The 19371-nt window shown below is 39.4% G+C and overlaps 1 protein-coding gene across 2 annotated transcripts in view; it reads right to left on the bottom strand.

Annotated features, from left to right (window-relative positions):
- The window catches only part of cntn5 (contactin 5), a 147757-nt gene that overhangs the window by 94980 nt on the left and 33406 nt on the right, over positions 1-19371 (bottom strand). For both annotated transcript variants that reach the window (XM_053622376.1, XM_053622377.1), the window contains exon 2: positions 10565-10678. In XM_053622376.1, coding sequence (XP_053478351.1) covers positions 10565-10619 — 55 coding nt within the window. In that variant the 5' untranslated portion in view covers positions 10620-10678. The remainder of the gene's footprint in view (positions 1-10564; positions 10679-19371) is intronic.

Here is a 19371-nt window from a genome sequence, read left to right as displayed (position 1 = left end):
TGATTCCCCAGGTGTCAGCAGTGATTGTTTTTAGAACGATCCAGATTACAGCAGCCATCTAGACGACAAGTTTAAATTCTAAGCACCTGTTGTAAGAACAAAGTACAACCACTCCACCATCCTCAGCCTCCACACACACACCGTACAGTAGCTGACTCGTCGTCGTTCTGTTTACAGACGTGACGTAACCACGCAAAGCCATGGCAACATCAAACGCCACGCAAATGACGTCAAACTGATGATCCCCGTGAATTCCGACACCCTGATCCGACCCGACGGCTCAAATTATAAATCATTATTTTAAACTTACTTTTGCGAAGCGGGGTAATTTAAGAAGACAGTTTTGAACAGTGATTTTTTATGTACTTGCTCAATAATTTATTTTTGTTCATTTTTAACAAAAAAAGATCGATACTGCAGCTTGAATATTGTTTTTTTTTATATGAAATGTGTTTTAGGAGATTTCTGGAGAAATTTAATCTGATAAATATAAATATACTTTTAAACCCCCTGTCATTTAAAACAACCCACTGAAACATTTTATAATCTGACCACTGCTCAGTCCTCATTATGAGTGAATACTATTGAATCCTGTGTAGGTTTAGCTATTTACACACAGAAACGGAAAGAAAAAAATCACTGAAGAAGAGAAAAAAAGTAAATGAAAATGTAGAAATAGTCAGGTGTGAGACCCTCTCAGTCACAGAGAAAATATAAATATATAAATATATAATTTTATTCCATTTCTCTCTGACACAAATGTTTTATATCATCACAGGCTTTCCTACACCTCAGGGTTTTGTTCATCACCTCACAGCTGCAGTGATCTGACACAACTGATTATCATTTAGAATTACAGAGAAAAGGAAGAGGAAAATTCCTAGAGTGAAGAGAAGAACCACAGAACCTGCAAATCCCTCCGAGGAAAAAGGTTTTGTTTTATGCTGTTTGCTAAGCACTAAGTTCCGGCTCTGATTTTTCCCAAAATACAGAAACAGGTTTATTTATAGAGACATGAGACGCGAAAAGATTTGAAACATGAAGGTAGAAAGAACAGAATTGTTGTATAATAAGAATGTTTCTGCTTATTCTGACATGCATCTCAGCATCATCCATCCATTTTCCATACCACTTATTCTACACAGGGTCATGGGGAGTCTGGAGCCTATCCCAGGGAACTTGGGGCACAAGGTGGGGACTCACCATCATAAAAATAATACGTTCATTAGAATGAACATTGACATCTGACAACATATCTATGAATGAAGCGAAATTAATTTCTCATCATTTCAGGAAAAACTCAGAGAAAATGCTGCAGCTGTCAAACCAACATTGTTCAGAATGACACAACATTAATGAAGCATTCAAATCACCTCAGGATTACTGCTATTAAAAATGTAAAAATAAATCAATAATAATTTTTTAAAAACCAAGCACTAGCTGTGTCAATCAAAAGGCAATTGCACAGAAAAAGCAACTCAGTCTGACTCATTATGTCTGAAGTTCACTTTTAAACAGCTCCAAAATGCATGAACTTTTCAAGGAGTGCATCAGAGATCATTACTTCATGTCATTTCCCCTAATTTTACAGAACAAAGTTAGAAGAAACATACTGCATGGAGTGAAATGCACACGCTCAAACACAAAAAAACACTTTATTTGTGGGAAAAAAGAGAAAATCTTTGGAAATCTTTTAAAATAATGAACATTATTTAGGTGAGATGAAGTGGATGTTAAAGATCAGTGTTCTGATCCATGGAACAGGAAAGTTCTGCTATAAAAGTGTATCTGTTCCACATTAAAAATTTTCACCAGATCATCAGTGAGCAGGTTATTTCAGGATATGTCAGTGATGCAGCAGTGAAGGACTGAGAGAGGGCATGGAGTGAATTGAAGACAAACAGCAGAAGAGCGGGTAATTGCCTGAAAGCACTTTGTGAAAAGTGTCATCATTAGGATGTGAAATGCCACACTCTTTCTTGAGAAAAAAAAAAATGATACTGAAGTCCTTTGTTTGGTCTTAACACTTCATTTCTTCTGGATGGAGCTGCTGCCAGAAAAGAGGCTGACTGATCTCACATCCATCACCTCCATCACCTCCATCACCTGAAATCACCTCCATCACCAGACATCACATCCATCACCTCCATCACCTGACATCACATCCATCATCTCCATCACCTGACATGCATTCCCCCTACATCCAACTCTGAGCTGAATTCTCTCAGAAACCGGCTACAATCACATCTGTTTCACTTTTATACTCTGTACATCAGTAATAATCAGCAAATCCGTCAATAAGGAGAAATTTCAAAGACAGAATAATAATCAGACTCACACATGAACAATCGTCAGTTCACTAATCTCTTATAAAACTGATTAAAGTCAATTTTCTTTTAAAAACCAATTCAATTTTAAATTTTATTGTAACTCTATGATTCTTAACTGTCATTGACACAACTATGGACAAAAGCAGGAACAGAATGGGGAGAATAAAATTCTGTAAGTTATAATTTGTAAGCCAAATGATACAGAATGCTGGTGGTTATTCAAGTTTCATAGAACAACAGTTACAAACATAATTACTGATATATGGCATAACTTATGACGTGGACACAACATGGATGCCCTGCAGGCTCACCTTCAGGGAATTAATTGATTAATTTACAAAACTGGGTGATCTGACCATGGGCTAGGAGTAAGGGTTTAACATCTGCAGATACACAAAGTTCCAGTGTTAGCAGTGAAATGCAGAATGTTTTACCACTGCATGCCGTGCACAAGGGAACATCGAATGTTAGAAATGTATCCGTATGCCTGTATTCAGTGCTTGGGCAGTATACAGAAGACGTGATGCAGGCATCAAAGGCAGGCATTATAACTTAACCCACCTGTTCGTGACCTGTCTTACTAGGTAAAGTTTGCACCACAGAGCACAGGCTCTCCATAAAGATCATGCACGGTGACATAGAGAAGTCTGCCACACCAATGCGAAAGAATGCAATCAGTGCTGTGTAGTATGTATCGCTATCCACAGCTACTCCAGCCACTCATAACACTGGAACATCTCAGAAACAATGCATTGAGGTGACTCTTGCCATCCCGAGAGATTAGGAGGAGTGAAATAATGAAGGAATGTGAAACTGAGAATCTAAATGTCTTTGTACAGTTTAAAATCATAAAAGTCTGATATAATGTTTCCTCTTGAGATCTTTCACTTTATTCACCGCTCCACAGTGTGCACTTATTTTCCCTTCATGGAAGCACAGAGTAACGGCTGCTCAGTCCACCTCTCTCCTGTGTATGGATCTCTCTCTCTCTCCCCCCCATTTCTTTCCTTTCTTCCCCATCCTGTAATTTATTACACTTCCTGATTCAGCATCACCTCCAGCAGGTAACTGCAGTGTAAAATAAATGACGCCTCAGATGTTCAGGTTATGCAACTACCTTCCTTGAGCATCTGAACTGCGAATAATCATTAAACTCATTAAAGTTTAATCTGCAAATGTGTTGTATGCACATGAGGGAAGTCTGTTTTAACAATTATAATAAGGGGAGTAACAATGTAAAGGATAAAACGATTCCTGAATCCACTGTGACTTCAGAGAATCTCAGACTGAAGGAAAGAGCAGTGATTGTGCTTGTCATATTTAATCAGCTGTATCACGCCTGGCATTTCACACTGAGATCTCTGATCCATTATGATCGCCGCTGGCACCCAGGCAGAGTGACTCGCCACGTCTGTTTGGTGTTGAACCAAAATGACTGCTGGCCAAATAATCACGAAGACGAGTAGATTGCTGTGACCTTGTGCACAGAGAGGGAGTGAAACAATTTCTCTCTTTCTCCTTATTTCCATTCCAATTCTGTTCCACATTCTGATCAAAACGTCCACCTCTTTTCAGTTCGCCACATGTCTGTGTCTGAGAGGAGCAGGAATCCAAAACGCTCTCTGTCGTGACCCACATATAAAAAAAAATCTGTTTTTTTGAAACCAACAAAAATGTTTCACTTGCAGATCAGTGCAGCAGAAAAGCTTTAACACAGAGTCAAGAACTGCGCCTCAAAACCCTGACCCTCTCTCTCTCCATCTCTGTTCATCTCTCTATCATTCACTGACAACCAAATACAAACATCTGCTTTAAGAACAACATAAATCTCAGATTTTTTGTAAGGAGAACAGGAGAACTACCTGTTAAGAACCAGCTCGTTTCACTTAGAGTATCTGCTAAAGAGAAGTTAGATTAGACAAGCTTAGCCAAGGTTGGCCTGTTAGTGCAGTATGGTATCCATCCCACTCGGGAAAGTGCTGCTCTCATTTCTTGCAGCATAGCACATAGTCTGAGAACAGGGCTAGTTAATCTGTGACAATCCTGAGCCAAGACCAGGGACTGCTAGGTGCACTGAGTCCTCACCTAGGTTCCACAATATCCACACTGTGTCTGTTCCCCAAGATAAACTTAAAGGTAGAAATATTCAAAAAGTTTGTTTTAGTAACCTAATTAACATAAAATGAGATCATACTGAATGCACAGCCGGCACCTTTGTTCTGAAGCTAGCACTGTTAAATATTATTATCTCTTACATCTAAAGCACTTACTGTTAATGAAACTGTTATTGATCAGGAGTTTAATATAATGTGTTTAACAGAAATAAACCTGATGAGCCTGATTAAACCTGATGAGTACACCGCACTGAATGAAGCCAGTCCTCCTGGATACAGTTATATACATCAGCCCCGTCTGACTGGCAGAGGGGGAGGAGTCTCACTCATTTATAATTATAATCTATTCATCACACACAAACCTAGTCATAAATTCAACTCCTTTGAAGTTCTTTATACTAGTATAACATATGTAGCCACAAAAAATTTGTCTACTGAGTTGATTCCACTAACTATTATTTACAGACCCCTTTTTAGACAAAGCTTTATTTGTTGGTGATGCTAGATAAGGTAGCTCCACATAAAGAAAAATAATTAGAGAGAAAAAGCTAGCCTGCTATAGCCATCATGCACACACCTTAAAACACCCAGAAATTACAACATAAATGACGTCAAAGTAAATTTGCAATATTTCAAACAGCATGGAATAAGAACTGCCTGAACTATAGAAAATGCCTTAGTGCTGCTAGATCAGTCTCTCTCCACCTTAACACCTAACCCTAACCCTAGGTTCTTATTTAATACTGTAGCAAAATTAACTAGGAATAAAACCACCACAGAAGCACGCACACAATCACAGTCATTATATAGCAGCAACGATTTCATGAATTTTTTAAATGGCAAAATTTGAAATATTAAACAAAAAATTCAGACTATGAATTTAAAACCACACAGTTTTATAACTAACCCTGTAGATAATAATATAACAATATCAGATAACAATTAGAATGTTTTATTCTCCTTCGAGAGACCGAACTAATTTCATTAATTTCCTCATCAAAATATACATAAAAAATTACACTAGATCCCTTATAAAATACTGCTACTCGCCTATAAAGCCCTAAACAGCTAAGCTCCTTTGTATTTAACCCAATCTTCTATCACATTACAATCCTTCACGCCCTTCAAGGCCGCAAAACTCTGGACTTTTGATAATACAGAGGATATCAAAGTCTACTAAAGGAGGTAGAGCTTTTCTAAACTTAGTTCCTAAACTCTGCAATAGCGTTCTGATAATGTTTGGGGTTCAGACACACTCTCTCAGTTTAAATCCAGATTAAAAACACATTTCTTTAGCCTAAAATTCACATAATGCATCTCATAACCTTGTACTCCAGTCATCTCTGATAAAACGATAACAAATGAACATGGTCATCTCTGCCTGAAATGCAATGAACAGCAGTTATGTTAATCCTTCTCCGTTTGTTTCCTGTTCCTACTTGGAAGCTGAGAAGATGGCACTGGACTGCAGTTGGTGAAGGCAGATTTGGTGCGGTGTCTTGGGACTGTGGTTGTGGTTTTTGGACTACAATTGCACAAACAGACTTTGCGCTCAGGTCTCCATCAGTGGACAGTTCGTGACTTCAGTAGAATATACTTCATGTTGAGACTGTGGTGAATTTCCTGATTACACAGTTGCACTATTTGTTTTATTTTATAGCACACAGTTATCGTAGGGAATTGTTTATAACTGTATCACCTAGATGAGGATGGGTTCCCTTTTGAGTCTGATACTTTCTTCCTCATATCATCCTTAAGTTATCTGGCTGGGGATTAATAAAGTATTATCTTATCTCAGGGAGTTTTTCCTTGACAAGCCTCTGGCTTGCTCATTAGGGACAAATTTATCAATTTAATATTTAGACCTGAAATTTATATATTTCTGTAAAGCTCTTTGTGACAATGTCCATTGTAAAAAGCGCTATACAAATAAAACTGTATTTAATTGAGTTGAATTGAATCCCTTGTCTACATTTTTCTTCAAACAGTTAATTCCAGAAGTAATCAAACCCCTTCTAAAAAGAATTAATTCTTCCCTTGGAACTGGCTATGTACCTATGGGGCGGCTGTGGCTCAGGTGGTAGAGTGGATTGTCCGCTAATCGTAGGGTTGGCGGTTCAAATCCCGGCCCACGTGCCTCCACACGCCAAAGTGTCCTTGGTCAAGACACTGAACCACAAGTTGCTCCCGATGGCAGGCTAGAGCTCTGCTTGGCAGCTCTGGTGCCATAAGTATGTGTGAATGGTTGAGTGAGAAACAGTGTAAAGCACTTTGTAGAACCTCTAAGGTTAAAAGGCACGATATAAGTGCAGACTGTTTACCATTTAAATCATTTAAACTAGCAGTTATCAAACCCCAGACTAAAAAAACTGACCTCGACCCCTGTCCAAGATCTTAGAAAAGGTTGTATACAGCAGCTATACTCGTACTTACATAGGAACAACATTCATGAAATGTATCAGTCAGGATTTAGACCTCATCATAGCACAGAGACAGCGTTAGTTAAAGTAGTAAATGACCTTCTACTGACCTCTGATCAGGGTTGTGTCTCATTGCTTGTGTTACTTGACCTTAGTGGAGCTTTTGATACTATAGATCACACTATTCTCCTTGATAGATTAGAAAATGTTGTTGGCATTAAGGGAACTTGTACTAGGACCACGTGTAGCTAGAAGTAATCTTTCTGATCTCACAGTAACTCTGGATGGACTTTCTGTTTCATCATGTGCAGCAGTAAAAGACCTTGGAGTGATTATTGACTCCAGTCTCCAGTCCAGTCTTTGATGCTCATGTAGATAATATTACTAGGATAGTCTTCTTTCATCTCAGAAATATTTCTAAGATAAGAAATATATTGTCACTACACGATGTAGAAATATTAGTTCATGCTTTCGTCACCTCTAGACTAGATTACTGTAATGCCTTACTGTCTGGATGTTCCAGTAGGAGCAGAAACAAGCTCCAGTTAGTCCAGAATGCAGCTGCTAGAGTCCTAACTAGAACCAGAAGATACGACCACATCACCCCGATCTTATCCACACTGCATTGGCTCCCAGTGAAATCTCACACTGATTATAAAATACTATTATTGATCTATAAAGCACTGAACGGTCTCGCACCACAGTACCTGAGCGAACTTTTGGTCTTTTATGATCCACCACGCCTACTTCCATCAAAAGGTGCAGGATATTTGTTGGTACCTGGAATAGCGAAGGCTACAGCAGGGGGGAGAACTTTCTCTTATAGAGCCCCACAGTTATGGAACAGCCTTCCAATTAGTGTTCGTGACTCAGACACAGTCTCAGTGTTTAAGTCACGGCTGAAAACATATTTGCTTACTCAAGCTTTTTGTGAATAGTTTTGTTCTTCAGCAAAGGAGCAGATCTAGAGGCTCACATTTATAGAGTGTTGTGGTGAACTGGGATGTTTGGATGCTGTCTACCCCCCACCCACTTTCACACCTTCACCCAGGGAGCCCTCATGTCTGTGTTCCCTTCTGGTTCTCCCTTTTAGTTACGCTGTCATAGCTAGTCTTGCCGGAGTCCCTGCTTTCACTCACGCAAAGTCCTTAACCAGTACGGGACAATAAGCATACATAATAATCTCTCTCTCTCTCTCTCTCTCTCTCTCTCTCTCTCTCTTTCTGTCGAGCTACACATGATACACCTGAGATGCCAGTGATCCTGACCCCTTCTGCTCTCTGGACCTGCCTGATCCATCCTGATGTCCTACTTCTGGTTGGAGTTTTCATCAGTTGGAAGTCACATGCTGCTGCTGAGGATGTCCCACATGGTGCAGACTACATTTAAAATCTATATCCTGAATTTATATATTTCTGCAAAGCTGCTTTGGGACAATGTCCACTGTTAAAAGTGCTATAGAAATAAACTGAACTGAATTGAATAGACCTGACTAACTGAGCAACTGGAATGATGTTAGAAGTAAAAGAATTATGTTAGTTAGTTATGTACAGGTCAAAGGGTCTATATCAGCTCTGTACCACACACTTTATAAATATTATCTAATCTATATTGTCTAATCATATTAACTGTGTGGAACACCAGCATCCTGTAATTCTCTTAAATTCATATTAAACACAGAGATTCTGTAGTGTATTATTTATTCTGTAGTACAAGGTGTAGGGATTAAAAGAGATTGGAATGCGATCAATGTTCACTTCCACAGCTTCAAAACAAACGATACGCCTCAATCACATCACCAAACAACATAGTTTTAATCGGATCAGTAAATTCTGTATTGAGCTCAATAACTCTTATACTTCACTTTATCATGTCACTGTATGATAATAAGTGAATAAAGGGCAAATAAGTAATGGCATTCCTCAGGAATCTGGCCTTCATCCTCTCTTCTTTATAATTTACACATAATTCATTTGTTAAATCATCCATTAATTCCCAAATTCCCAACTTTTCTATAGACATATATGGTGTTCTTGTTAAACTCTTTGAAGTGGTTAGGAATTTTGATTTTATATTTGCTTCATTACTAATTTCAGAACCTCAAATCATATCAGTAAAATCCTCTTTATCACATGTAAGCCTTTACTTTACTCTCATTAGTGTCTGTATTAATGATTCTTCTCCCTGAAAATATTCTCAACAGACTTATTCATACACAGCCATCTGCACATATCGGTGCCAATCTTTATGAATTACACCAGTTAAGCCTTTTTTACTCTGTGTGATTTCAGAACTCGTTAAAGATTATTCCTCACTGCACTGTATGAGATCTCAATAAACTCTGTTCTGATTTCTATAACTGACTGTGTGATACTCTAACATGTTATATTATATGATGAAGATCCTCTAACGAGGCCTGCAATGAAAGAAAATGGCTATGTTGTGCTCACGTCATCAATCAGTCATGAATAAACTAGATCATGCAGAAAATAAACTCACGTAAACACAAACATCCTCCGAAGGAGATTTTTTTCTGTCCATTTTCATGTTTCATTTACGTTTCTCCATCGCGGCTAGCACATCTGCAGCTGTGCCGTGAGGCCGCCGTCCTCCTATTGGTGGATTTTAAATGAGCATCATAACAGTCGTGCTCACACTCTGAGAGTTTAATTACAAATTTTTCACACTGACAGAACATTGTTGTTAGCCGTCATTGTTCGCAGTGGCACTAAATCAGTCTGTGTGTTCCAACATCTCAATTCACGACTAAAAATTATTTTACTGTGAGATTTTTATCAATGACAACTAAATTGCATAGAGCTGGATTTATCTGTCTCTTCTCACACCAAACACAATCCTCTGCTCATTGCTTTAAACACTCTTCATAGTTTCAGATCCTTGTACCTTCAGGTCCATTAATGCTGTTTTGTTAGCTCTACCATGAGCTAGAAATTTCCTCGACTGCTGGCAGATTGTTCCGTTTCAGCACCTCGGCACCTCAATCCTGTGGTTATTTGTTGTTAACTGACTGTAAAGCAACCATGACTTCTGTTGAGTTTTATTATTATTATTATTATTATTATTATTATTATTATTATTATTGTTGTTGTTGTTGTTGTTGTTGTTGTTGAAACAGACTGGCTAACTCTGTCATTTCCGGTTACTTCAGTGGATTCCTGTGTTCAGTATGTTCACACTCTAGGAATGACTGACTGTCCTTGAAATATGAATAACAAACATTTACATGGAGTGAATATTAAAATTAATGTAATGAATGTATAAGTGTTTGTTTAGTGTTTGTTCTTGATGGGAGGTAAACAATCTGCAATCACACTCTCTCTCACATCTGACTTCCACACAGAAGTAAATCACCTCTTCTGAGAGAGAAAACAGCACAAAGCGGTTTTGTAAAAATGTCTGATTATAAAACACAAACACACACGGCATAAAGGACACTTCATCAACGTTCTCCACTGAATTATTCCAGATTTAAGGAGCTGTGAAACATCTGAAGACACTCAGAGCAGGACATTTTTGCTCATTCATCCTGAACCATCCTGAACCATCTGGAGCAATACATAACCATCTAAAACAATCCAGAAAAATCAATCTTGCAAAAAGAGAGATAGACAGAGTGAGTGAGAGAGAGAGAGAGAGAGAGAGAGAGAGAGAGAGAGAGAGAGAGAGAGCACTCTCATACCTGTCAGGCAGCTGATGATTGACAGCAACAGAAGTGGTTTCCATGGTGACCCCATACTTGTTGTGAAGGGTCACCTTTTGAAACACGGTTAGTGAGTCTTCATTAAAGTGATGCCTAGAAAAGAAATGATAATAAAGGGGAAGAAAGGAGAGAGAGAGAGAGAAAGAAAGAGAGTGAGAGTGAGAGAGAAAGAGAGAAAGAGAGAATCTGTTAGTTTATGATGGTGTAAGGTGTTAATTTAATGTACTTCTAATTTTCCTTTTTTTAGATCACAATAAATGTTAATGTGTAATAAAATCTCCATACAGTTCACAGACAGATCACACACACACACACACACACACACACACACACACACACACACACATACACACACACATACACAGTGAATCATGTGTATCAGTAAACAGAATCTTCATTGGTGTGTGTTAGTGAACTCCGTGTGTGATTTCTGTGAGAAGATTTCAGGAGACGAGACACGAGTCAGTCATGAATATCAGTAGCGCAGGATGAATTTATAAGTCTTCATAAATGTAAATCTCATCAACGCCTCAAAAAGAACGAGAACTAATACAGAACCAAGTGCAGGAGAACCTCACTTTACTAACCATAAACAAAACAAAGAGAAGCAAAGATTATTTTGCAATTTCTGAACATTTGCTTGTTTCTAGTTTGTTTTATGTTATTCTTTTTTCAGATAATTGTACTTCTCAAAAGTGATTATTTTCTAGAAAAAACCCCAAAACAATTATCTGCCAATGGAACAAGACAAATTTAAGCTTAAAATTAGCAGAATTGTTACAAATACATGAAATAATCTTGTATTTCTTTTATCATAATGTCATAATGAAAAAATATTAGATAAAACAAAATTATATTCAATATATTTTTACTTGTATAATTTTTGCAGTGTTAATGCTGATTAAAGAGAGAAAGTGTCCACAATTTTACAACAACGTGAAACACTGAAGTGAAGAAATGAAATGTGAGTAAAGTATTATTTATGTTTTATAATTAATGTCAATTTTTCTAACTAATGTTACTTTGATTTTAGTCTTTTAAACCTATAAAATAGATACATTTCACTTTATCTCCAGCTTGGCCAAGGTTTATATGTTTAAAGAAAACGCCACACTATAAAGCAAAGATAATGATAATTAATAATAACTGTACAGAGACTGTAGAGTTTAAATGTGGTTATATTCGGCTGTAACGCACTGAGGTGTGTTTGAAGTCAAGCTTTGTAGATAAAAAAAGGAGTGAAAGTGATAAAAGGTGAATAATTAAAAGACTCATTATGAGATTCTGCCACATGCTATAATAATAACATGAAAAGCTAACTACTGCCCTACTGCTAATTATTTTCAAGGCAAACTCAATTTAAAAATCTTTATGAGCAAAGAAATGAAAAAAAGAAAAGAATGAACTCAGAATGGGGTGATTTGTGCCGGGTGAAGTCACGCAGCATCGCTTTCCTCTGAACTGGTCTTTAATTAAAAGTGTGAGATTAAGAGCGATCTCTCTCAGGAACGCTGATTAAATCATGAGTCTGAACTCCAGAATGTCAAAACCTCACGTTCAAGAGAAAACGTCACGACTCATCACTCATAATCAATTCGTTTTCATTTTATAATTTTGACCTGGTGAGACTTTTAACTCTTATTGATTTGTGGTCTTCGCTCTGTGTCTGTGAAATTCTTTATAAATTAAATGAAATAATTATTCTTTATATATAACTTTAACTAGGTCTTTTTATAATCAGAAACAATTTCACAGAATATATTACCTTGAAATATGAACTGAAACAGACTCTGAATGAATAAATATAAAAAGGAAAAAGTGAAGAAAGAAAGAAAGAAAGAAAGAAAGAAAGAAAGTCACTCCCAGGCCTGTGCGTAACAATCTGATTAATAAACAAAATCTAAAATCTTTTGATTGGTTGTGATTTTGAAGAGATAAAGAATGTTCTGAAAAAATCAAAGTATTTTATTTTTACTGTTTCCCCTTTCATTTGTATTACATTTAAATTTACATTTATTCATTTAGCAGATGCTTTTATCCAAAGCAGCTTACAAATGAGGAATTCTTTCAGGATTCATGAGGATTTATTCACTTATTTTTACTAACCCGAACCCTAGCACATTTTTGCACAATTTTTACTGTTGTTTTAACTGTATGTATGTTGCCATTTTTATATATTTATTACTATTTATTATTTATATTGACCTACTTACATTAATTTTACTCAAATCATGACCAAACATAATTTTACTGCCATTTGATATGTTTATGTATAAAATAAATTTTATACCTAAACATATTATACATACAGTTTGTTTGTTTATTTATTTATTTATTTATTTATTTATTTTGTTGTTGTTGTTGTTGTTGTCAGTAGAATTGCTTTGGTTGATGTAAAAATATTATAAATATTTTAAAAATAAAAAGTTATAACTGCATTTTATATGTTATTCTGCTGCATCTTCCTCCATGTAGAAGGTAATAAGTGAGGAAATGTGTGTGTATTAGTTGTATTTATATCTGAGACACAAAGACGTTTAAACAGAGTGCTGCAGTGTGAAGAGCTCCAGTAAACTGGATTAAATTAAATACGCATATGAATCTATAAAGAACTCATGTTAGCATTTCACTGGGATTCTCATACATTGGGTTTGTCTGAAAAAATAAATGCATGTGTGTGTGTGTGTGTGTGTGTGTGTGTGTGTGTGTGTGTGTGTGTGCGTGAGGAAATAAGCTGCTGATACTCTCGGTTTCTCAGTGTCTTTGGTGAAGTGTCTGTAGTGAAGTGAACCAATTAAATGGTGTAAAATTCAGCCCTCCCATATCGCTTTAGTAGAAAAAAAAGGTTCTGTTCTGCTAATGGTCCAGTGGGTCAGAACCGAGCAGACAGCATGAAGAACCGTTTGTTTCTTTAGTGTTTTATGAGACTGAACATCAGGTCAAGTCAACCTCAATTCCCCATCAGAGAGATTAATATTCACACTTTGGTCTGAATGAGATCAGGACTTTCTGAAAATCTGCTCAGGATGTTAAAGAAAGAAAGAAAGAAAGAAAATCCACAGAATCGTGACAGTGCTTCAGAATTGGAGAGTTTCTGGAAGATACAGGAAAGCAGAGGAATGATCTGAGTTGTTAGTGTGGTATTAACTCTTTCCCCAGGGATATTATCTACAGTAGACTGGAAATATTCGAGACTTCAGCAGAGTGAGGAATATCATAAAATAATACAGAATCTCAGCTTCAATCCATACAACACCATATTCATGAGCTAAAACGAGTGCTGATTTAAATCCAAATCCCCGTATCGCTGTAGTGAGAAAAAGTCTGCACTAAAAGCATCAATCATCTTTAAAGCATGATGAGAAACATCTAAATATAATCATCTCATCTGTGCCTCCGTATGGAGGATGAGTGATATTTTTTTATTTATTTCCTGCAGGATGTTGAATTTTCTCCATGAAAACTCTCAGTAAAATCACAGGAGCGAAACTGCACTGATTTCCATACGTCTGTCTTCAACAGAGTGTAAATCCACTGCAACTTGAAGCAGGCATACTCCTCCTCCTCCTCCACACACACACACACACACACACACACACACACACACTGTTACACATTGGTTACACCTCCAAATAGTGAGGAGACACAAAGCCTCCTGAGATTTCACTGCGTTACTGATTGTAATCTGGATGTTCAACATGCACATATGTGTGTGATGGTTGTGTTCACATACTTTTGGCCAGATAGTGTACCACAATCATCTTTGCTCAAGGACAAAACAATCATAAGTCTGACTGATTTTCATAAATTAATTCATAAAGTTACTACAAAAAATAAAAAACTAAATTTATAAACAAACAAAAAATATTATACAATATTATACAAACTAAATGATGAGTGAAATTAGTTCACTTTTCTTATATTAAATATTAAATAAAAGTGGAAACATATCAAATCAAAATCAAGTATTAAATAAAATAATAATAATAATAATAATAATAAAATCAAAGTGGAGAAAGTATTAACATTAAATAGTTTAATTTAATTTGTGGACATTTTTTAAATTTTCACTAATTGAAAACTTTTTTTTTATCTGAGTCACATTATTACTCTAAACTCCAGATTATCAGATTATCAGGATTACAGTGTCATGAGGAATCGGAATAATTTGTATGTCCAGTTGTTTACATCTGCAGTATTTCAGAATAAAAGTGTTAAAAAACCCACCAGCAGAACCATGTCACAGCTGTTCTAACTGAACCTTCAACCTTCTGATCAGAAGACAAGAACATAAAGCTGGAGTGGGATAAAAATCCTGGATGTTCTCACTTAACTGCGAGTCAGCCTGAAGCTAAAACATTCTCTGTTTCACAGTCGGAGCTGTCGAGTCGATTCAGCGCGAGTCATGCGTCATCTTCAGCGATCTCGCAGCACTAAATAAACGATATCACAGAGTTCTACAGCCTCGGACACAGAGACACGCTCTCAAACTGCGACTTCTGTTCATTTCTATATCACTGAGAGTCACGCGAAATTAAAAAGAGCAACGTTAGAGGAACATTTATTTATCGTGCAGTTGATGTTTTTAATCTATTAACATGCAGCATCATGAAGCTTAATTTCCATATAAGAAAAGTATTTTAGCTGTTTGTTTGAACTGAAATCAGGATTTAAACACAGAATCTGTTTTCTGAAATATTTAAATTCTTATTTAGCAAATCCATCCAACTAACACTTCTTAAACACCAGCTTCACGACACAGCGCAGTTTAAAGGGTTTATAATCATTCATGTTTTTTCACACAGAAAAGGAGAAAAATCACACAGCAAGCGGTGGTGAATGTTTTTGACTCTTTTCCCAAACACTGATTTTTATTTTCTGAAGACGTGTAATAACATTTTTATCCGGTGATCACACTCAGAGCGTTATTACTGAGGTGTTTGAAGTTACAGTTTATGACGTGGTGAGATCACATGGTCATTTTTTTTTTTTTTTTGCATTTTCTTGTAGATACAGAAATAGTGTGGTGTGGAATGGTGTGGGCGGGGCCTGAATTGCGATTGGTTCAAACCCATTGATGTGTCCAGTGACATCACTAACTGAGCTGAGAATTAGCCCCGCCCACAAATCAGTTTCATACAGAATTTGTGAAAAATGTAACTCTAACTTATAATCACTATCAGATTCTTTCAGTTATTTTAACCACCAGTTTCCTAAATCACATTTCACTCCAGTGTTTTAAATCACTCTCTAACCTCCTATTCAAAAATGTTTCAGTAGATTTTGATAATCTGAAATGTCATGATATTGGTTTGTGCAGTTTCAGAGCTTTTTTGTATTCCAGCATGACATTCTGGCTGAAATGAATTAATTTAGCCGCCTTTCCACGTCATAGTTCATGACTCAAGTCCCATCGTATTACTGCTAAATCCCAACACTGCACTGATGAAGAGACTTGGGGAAAATTGTAGCTGCATCTTCTTCACTAAGCTCATGAGAAACGGAGATAATATATCATTTTATATCACACACTGAATAAATATAATGGAGATTAGTAAATGTTGTGTTTAGATGCTGAGTCGGAGGAAAATCCCAGGAATCTATTGTTTGAGACTCTGAAGCAGTTTACAGGCTGATAAACTGTTTGAAAATAAAAATAAATTTTAAAAAAACATAAAAAGAGGCAATTAATCACTTGGAGATTTCTGGATTGTCTTCAATACGTCCAAGTTTTCCTCCTGAGAAATAATCTCACGTTTTTAACAAATCAGAGTAAATAATGAGGAAAACCTGCAGAGCATAAAGTGAACATCATTTCCAGAAAAGATAAGATATATCGATTATGTTTAGAGTATTTTTTATCAAGAGTGATTTTGTAGAAAAGGTAATCCACAGAGCACGAAGCTAACAAAACAACAGAAACATCATTGGAGCTCAAGCTAATCAATGCATCGGGGAAATGGATTTAATCACCTTCTCTACAGCAGAATAGACTGAGGAAAGCACTCACAACCTTCACCTGCAAACAATTAAAGCTCTCCATACACACTCTCAGTTCCACAGGTTCCTCTCAGACAGACACGTTGCTTTGTTACACGCAACAATGTGATTCAATTTCCTCCTCAACCGGGTCTCTGATTTCCCGCAGGTCCGAGCTGGATGAGCGTTCCACTCGGACTAAAACACACGTTTCTCTCCTGTGTGAGAAACCTTGTGTGGTTTGACTCGAGGAACATGCATGTCATCTATTCATCTCAACAAAACATCAGGTCCTTCAAACACATCGCTGCTCTTCTCATGTTTATACTCAAGTAAACGTTTCATTCTGCTTTTCATTCATTTACGTTCATTTACGCTCCAGTTCCAATAATTATAATTACACCATGGCGTTGTTTAATTCTGGGTTCTGATTGGTCAGAAGGTGTTGATTAATTTCCTGTAACAGCAGCTCTGAGTGGAGGCGGCTGCACGTCAGCGGCTCGTATTAATCAGTTTCAATGCATTTATTTGTGAGAAGCGAAGCTCCACCTTCCCTGATCTTAGCCTTTAGTCTCACTGTTCTACCGTCAGCTCCAAAATGAAATAAACAAATTAAAGCCTCACTATTTCAGTGAACGTGTGGAACGTGTATTGAACAGTAATCACAGGCACTTTCTCTGGGATTTGTGTGTTAAAATGTGAACGTGCGTCTGACAGCGGTGGAAGAATTCCAGCAGATTTATGGAGGAATCACGAGGAGTAAAGCGTCAGGGTTAAATTTAAATTTTCACACTTTACTGAAATTGCTTTTAACACAAATAAATGGCACAAATTGATCTGATTAATATTCTGACAGATAGATCTGATTCTTGCTCTGCGATGGATTGGCACCCTGTCCAGGGTGTACCCCGCCTTGTGCCCGATGCTCCCTGGGATAAGCTTCAGGTTCCCCCGCAACCCTGAAGAAGGAGTAAGCGGTAGAAGATGGCTGGATGGATGGATGGACGGATGGATCTGATTCTGCAAACCCTGAACTGAAGAAGCTGTAAAGAAAGATTTTCTCTTGTCCTCCTCCTCCTCTTCATCCTGCTCTCCAGCTTCCTGCTGATTCTATCAGAGACTTTAACAGCGGGAGAGCGCCGAGAGTAAACAAAATCTCTTCCTCACAACCAGACGCTCAGAACATAAACCTGAATATAATCCTGCTAACACACACCCACCCACACACACACACCCCACCTACACCCCCCACCCACACACACACACACCCCACCTACACCCCCCCACCCACCCCACCTACACCCACCCACACACACACACACCCCACCCACCTACACCCCCCACCCACACACACACCCCCCCTCACCCACACACACACACACACACCCCCACCCACACACACCCCACCTACACCCACCCACACACACACACCCCACCCACCTACACCCCCCACCCACACACACACCCCCCCTCACCCACACACACACACACACCCCCACCCACACACACCCCACCTACACCCCCACCCACCCACACACACCCCCACCCACACACACAGCCCACCTACACCCCCCACCCACACACACATCCCCCACCCACCCCACCTACACCCCCCACCCACACACACACACACCCCAACCACCCCACCCACCCCACCTACACCCCCCACCCACACACACACCCCCCCTCACCCACCCACACACGCCCCACCTACACCCCCACCCACACACACACCCCACCTACACCCCCCACCCACACACACATCCCCCACCCACCCCACCTACACCCCCCACCCACACACACACACACCCCAACCACCCCACCTACACCCCCCACCTACACCCCCCACCCACACCCACACACACACCCCCCCTCACCCACCCACACACACCCCACCTACACCCCCACCCACACACACACCCCACACACACACACACACTCACACCCCACCTACACCCCCCACCCACACACACATCCCCCACCCACCCCACCTACACCACCTGCCCACACACACACCCCCCCTCACCTACCCACACACACCCGCCCACACACCCACCCACACACACCCCTCCTACACCCCCCCCACACACACACACCCCACCCACACCCCCCACCCACACACACCCCACCCACACACACACACACCACCTACACCCCCCACCCACACACACACACACCCCCTCACCTACCCACACACACCCACCCACACACACCCCTCCTACACCCCCACCCACACACACACCCACACACACACACCCCACCTACACCCCCCACCCACACACACACACACACCCCACCCACACACACACACCCCACCTACACCCCCCACCCACACACACCCCACCCACACACACTCCACCCACACACACACACACACTCCACCCACACACACACACACCCCACCTACACCCCCCACCCACCCACCCACACACACACCCCACCCACACACACACACACACCCCACACACACACCCCACCTACACCCCCCACCCACACACACCCCACCCACACACCCACACACACACACCCCACCCACACACACACACCCCACCTACACCCCCCACCCACACACACACACTCCACCCACACACACACACACACCACCTACACCCCCCACCCACCCACACACACACACACCCCACCCACACACACACATCCCCCACCTACACCCCCCACCCACACACAACCCACCCACACACACCCTCCTACACCCCCCACCCACACACACCACCCACCTACACCCCACCTACACCCCCCACCCACACCCACACATCCCCCACCTACACCCCCCACCCACACCCACACAT

This window comes from Ictalurus furcatus, chromosome 4 (assembly GCF_023375685.1).
Source record: "Ictalurus furcatus strain D&B chromosome 4, Billie_1.0, whole genome shotgun sequence".
Classification (NCBI taxonomy): Eukaryota; Metazoa; Chordata; class Actinopteri; order Siluriformes; family Ictaluridae; genus Ictalurus; species Ictalurus furcatus.
Note: the sequence above shows the minus strand (reverse complement) of the source record. Positions and strands in the feature narration are given on the sequence as shown.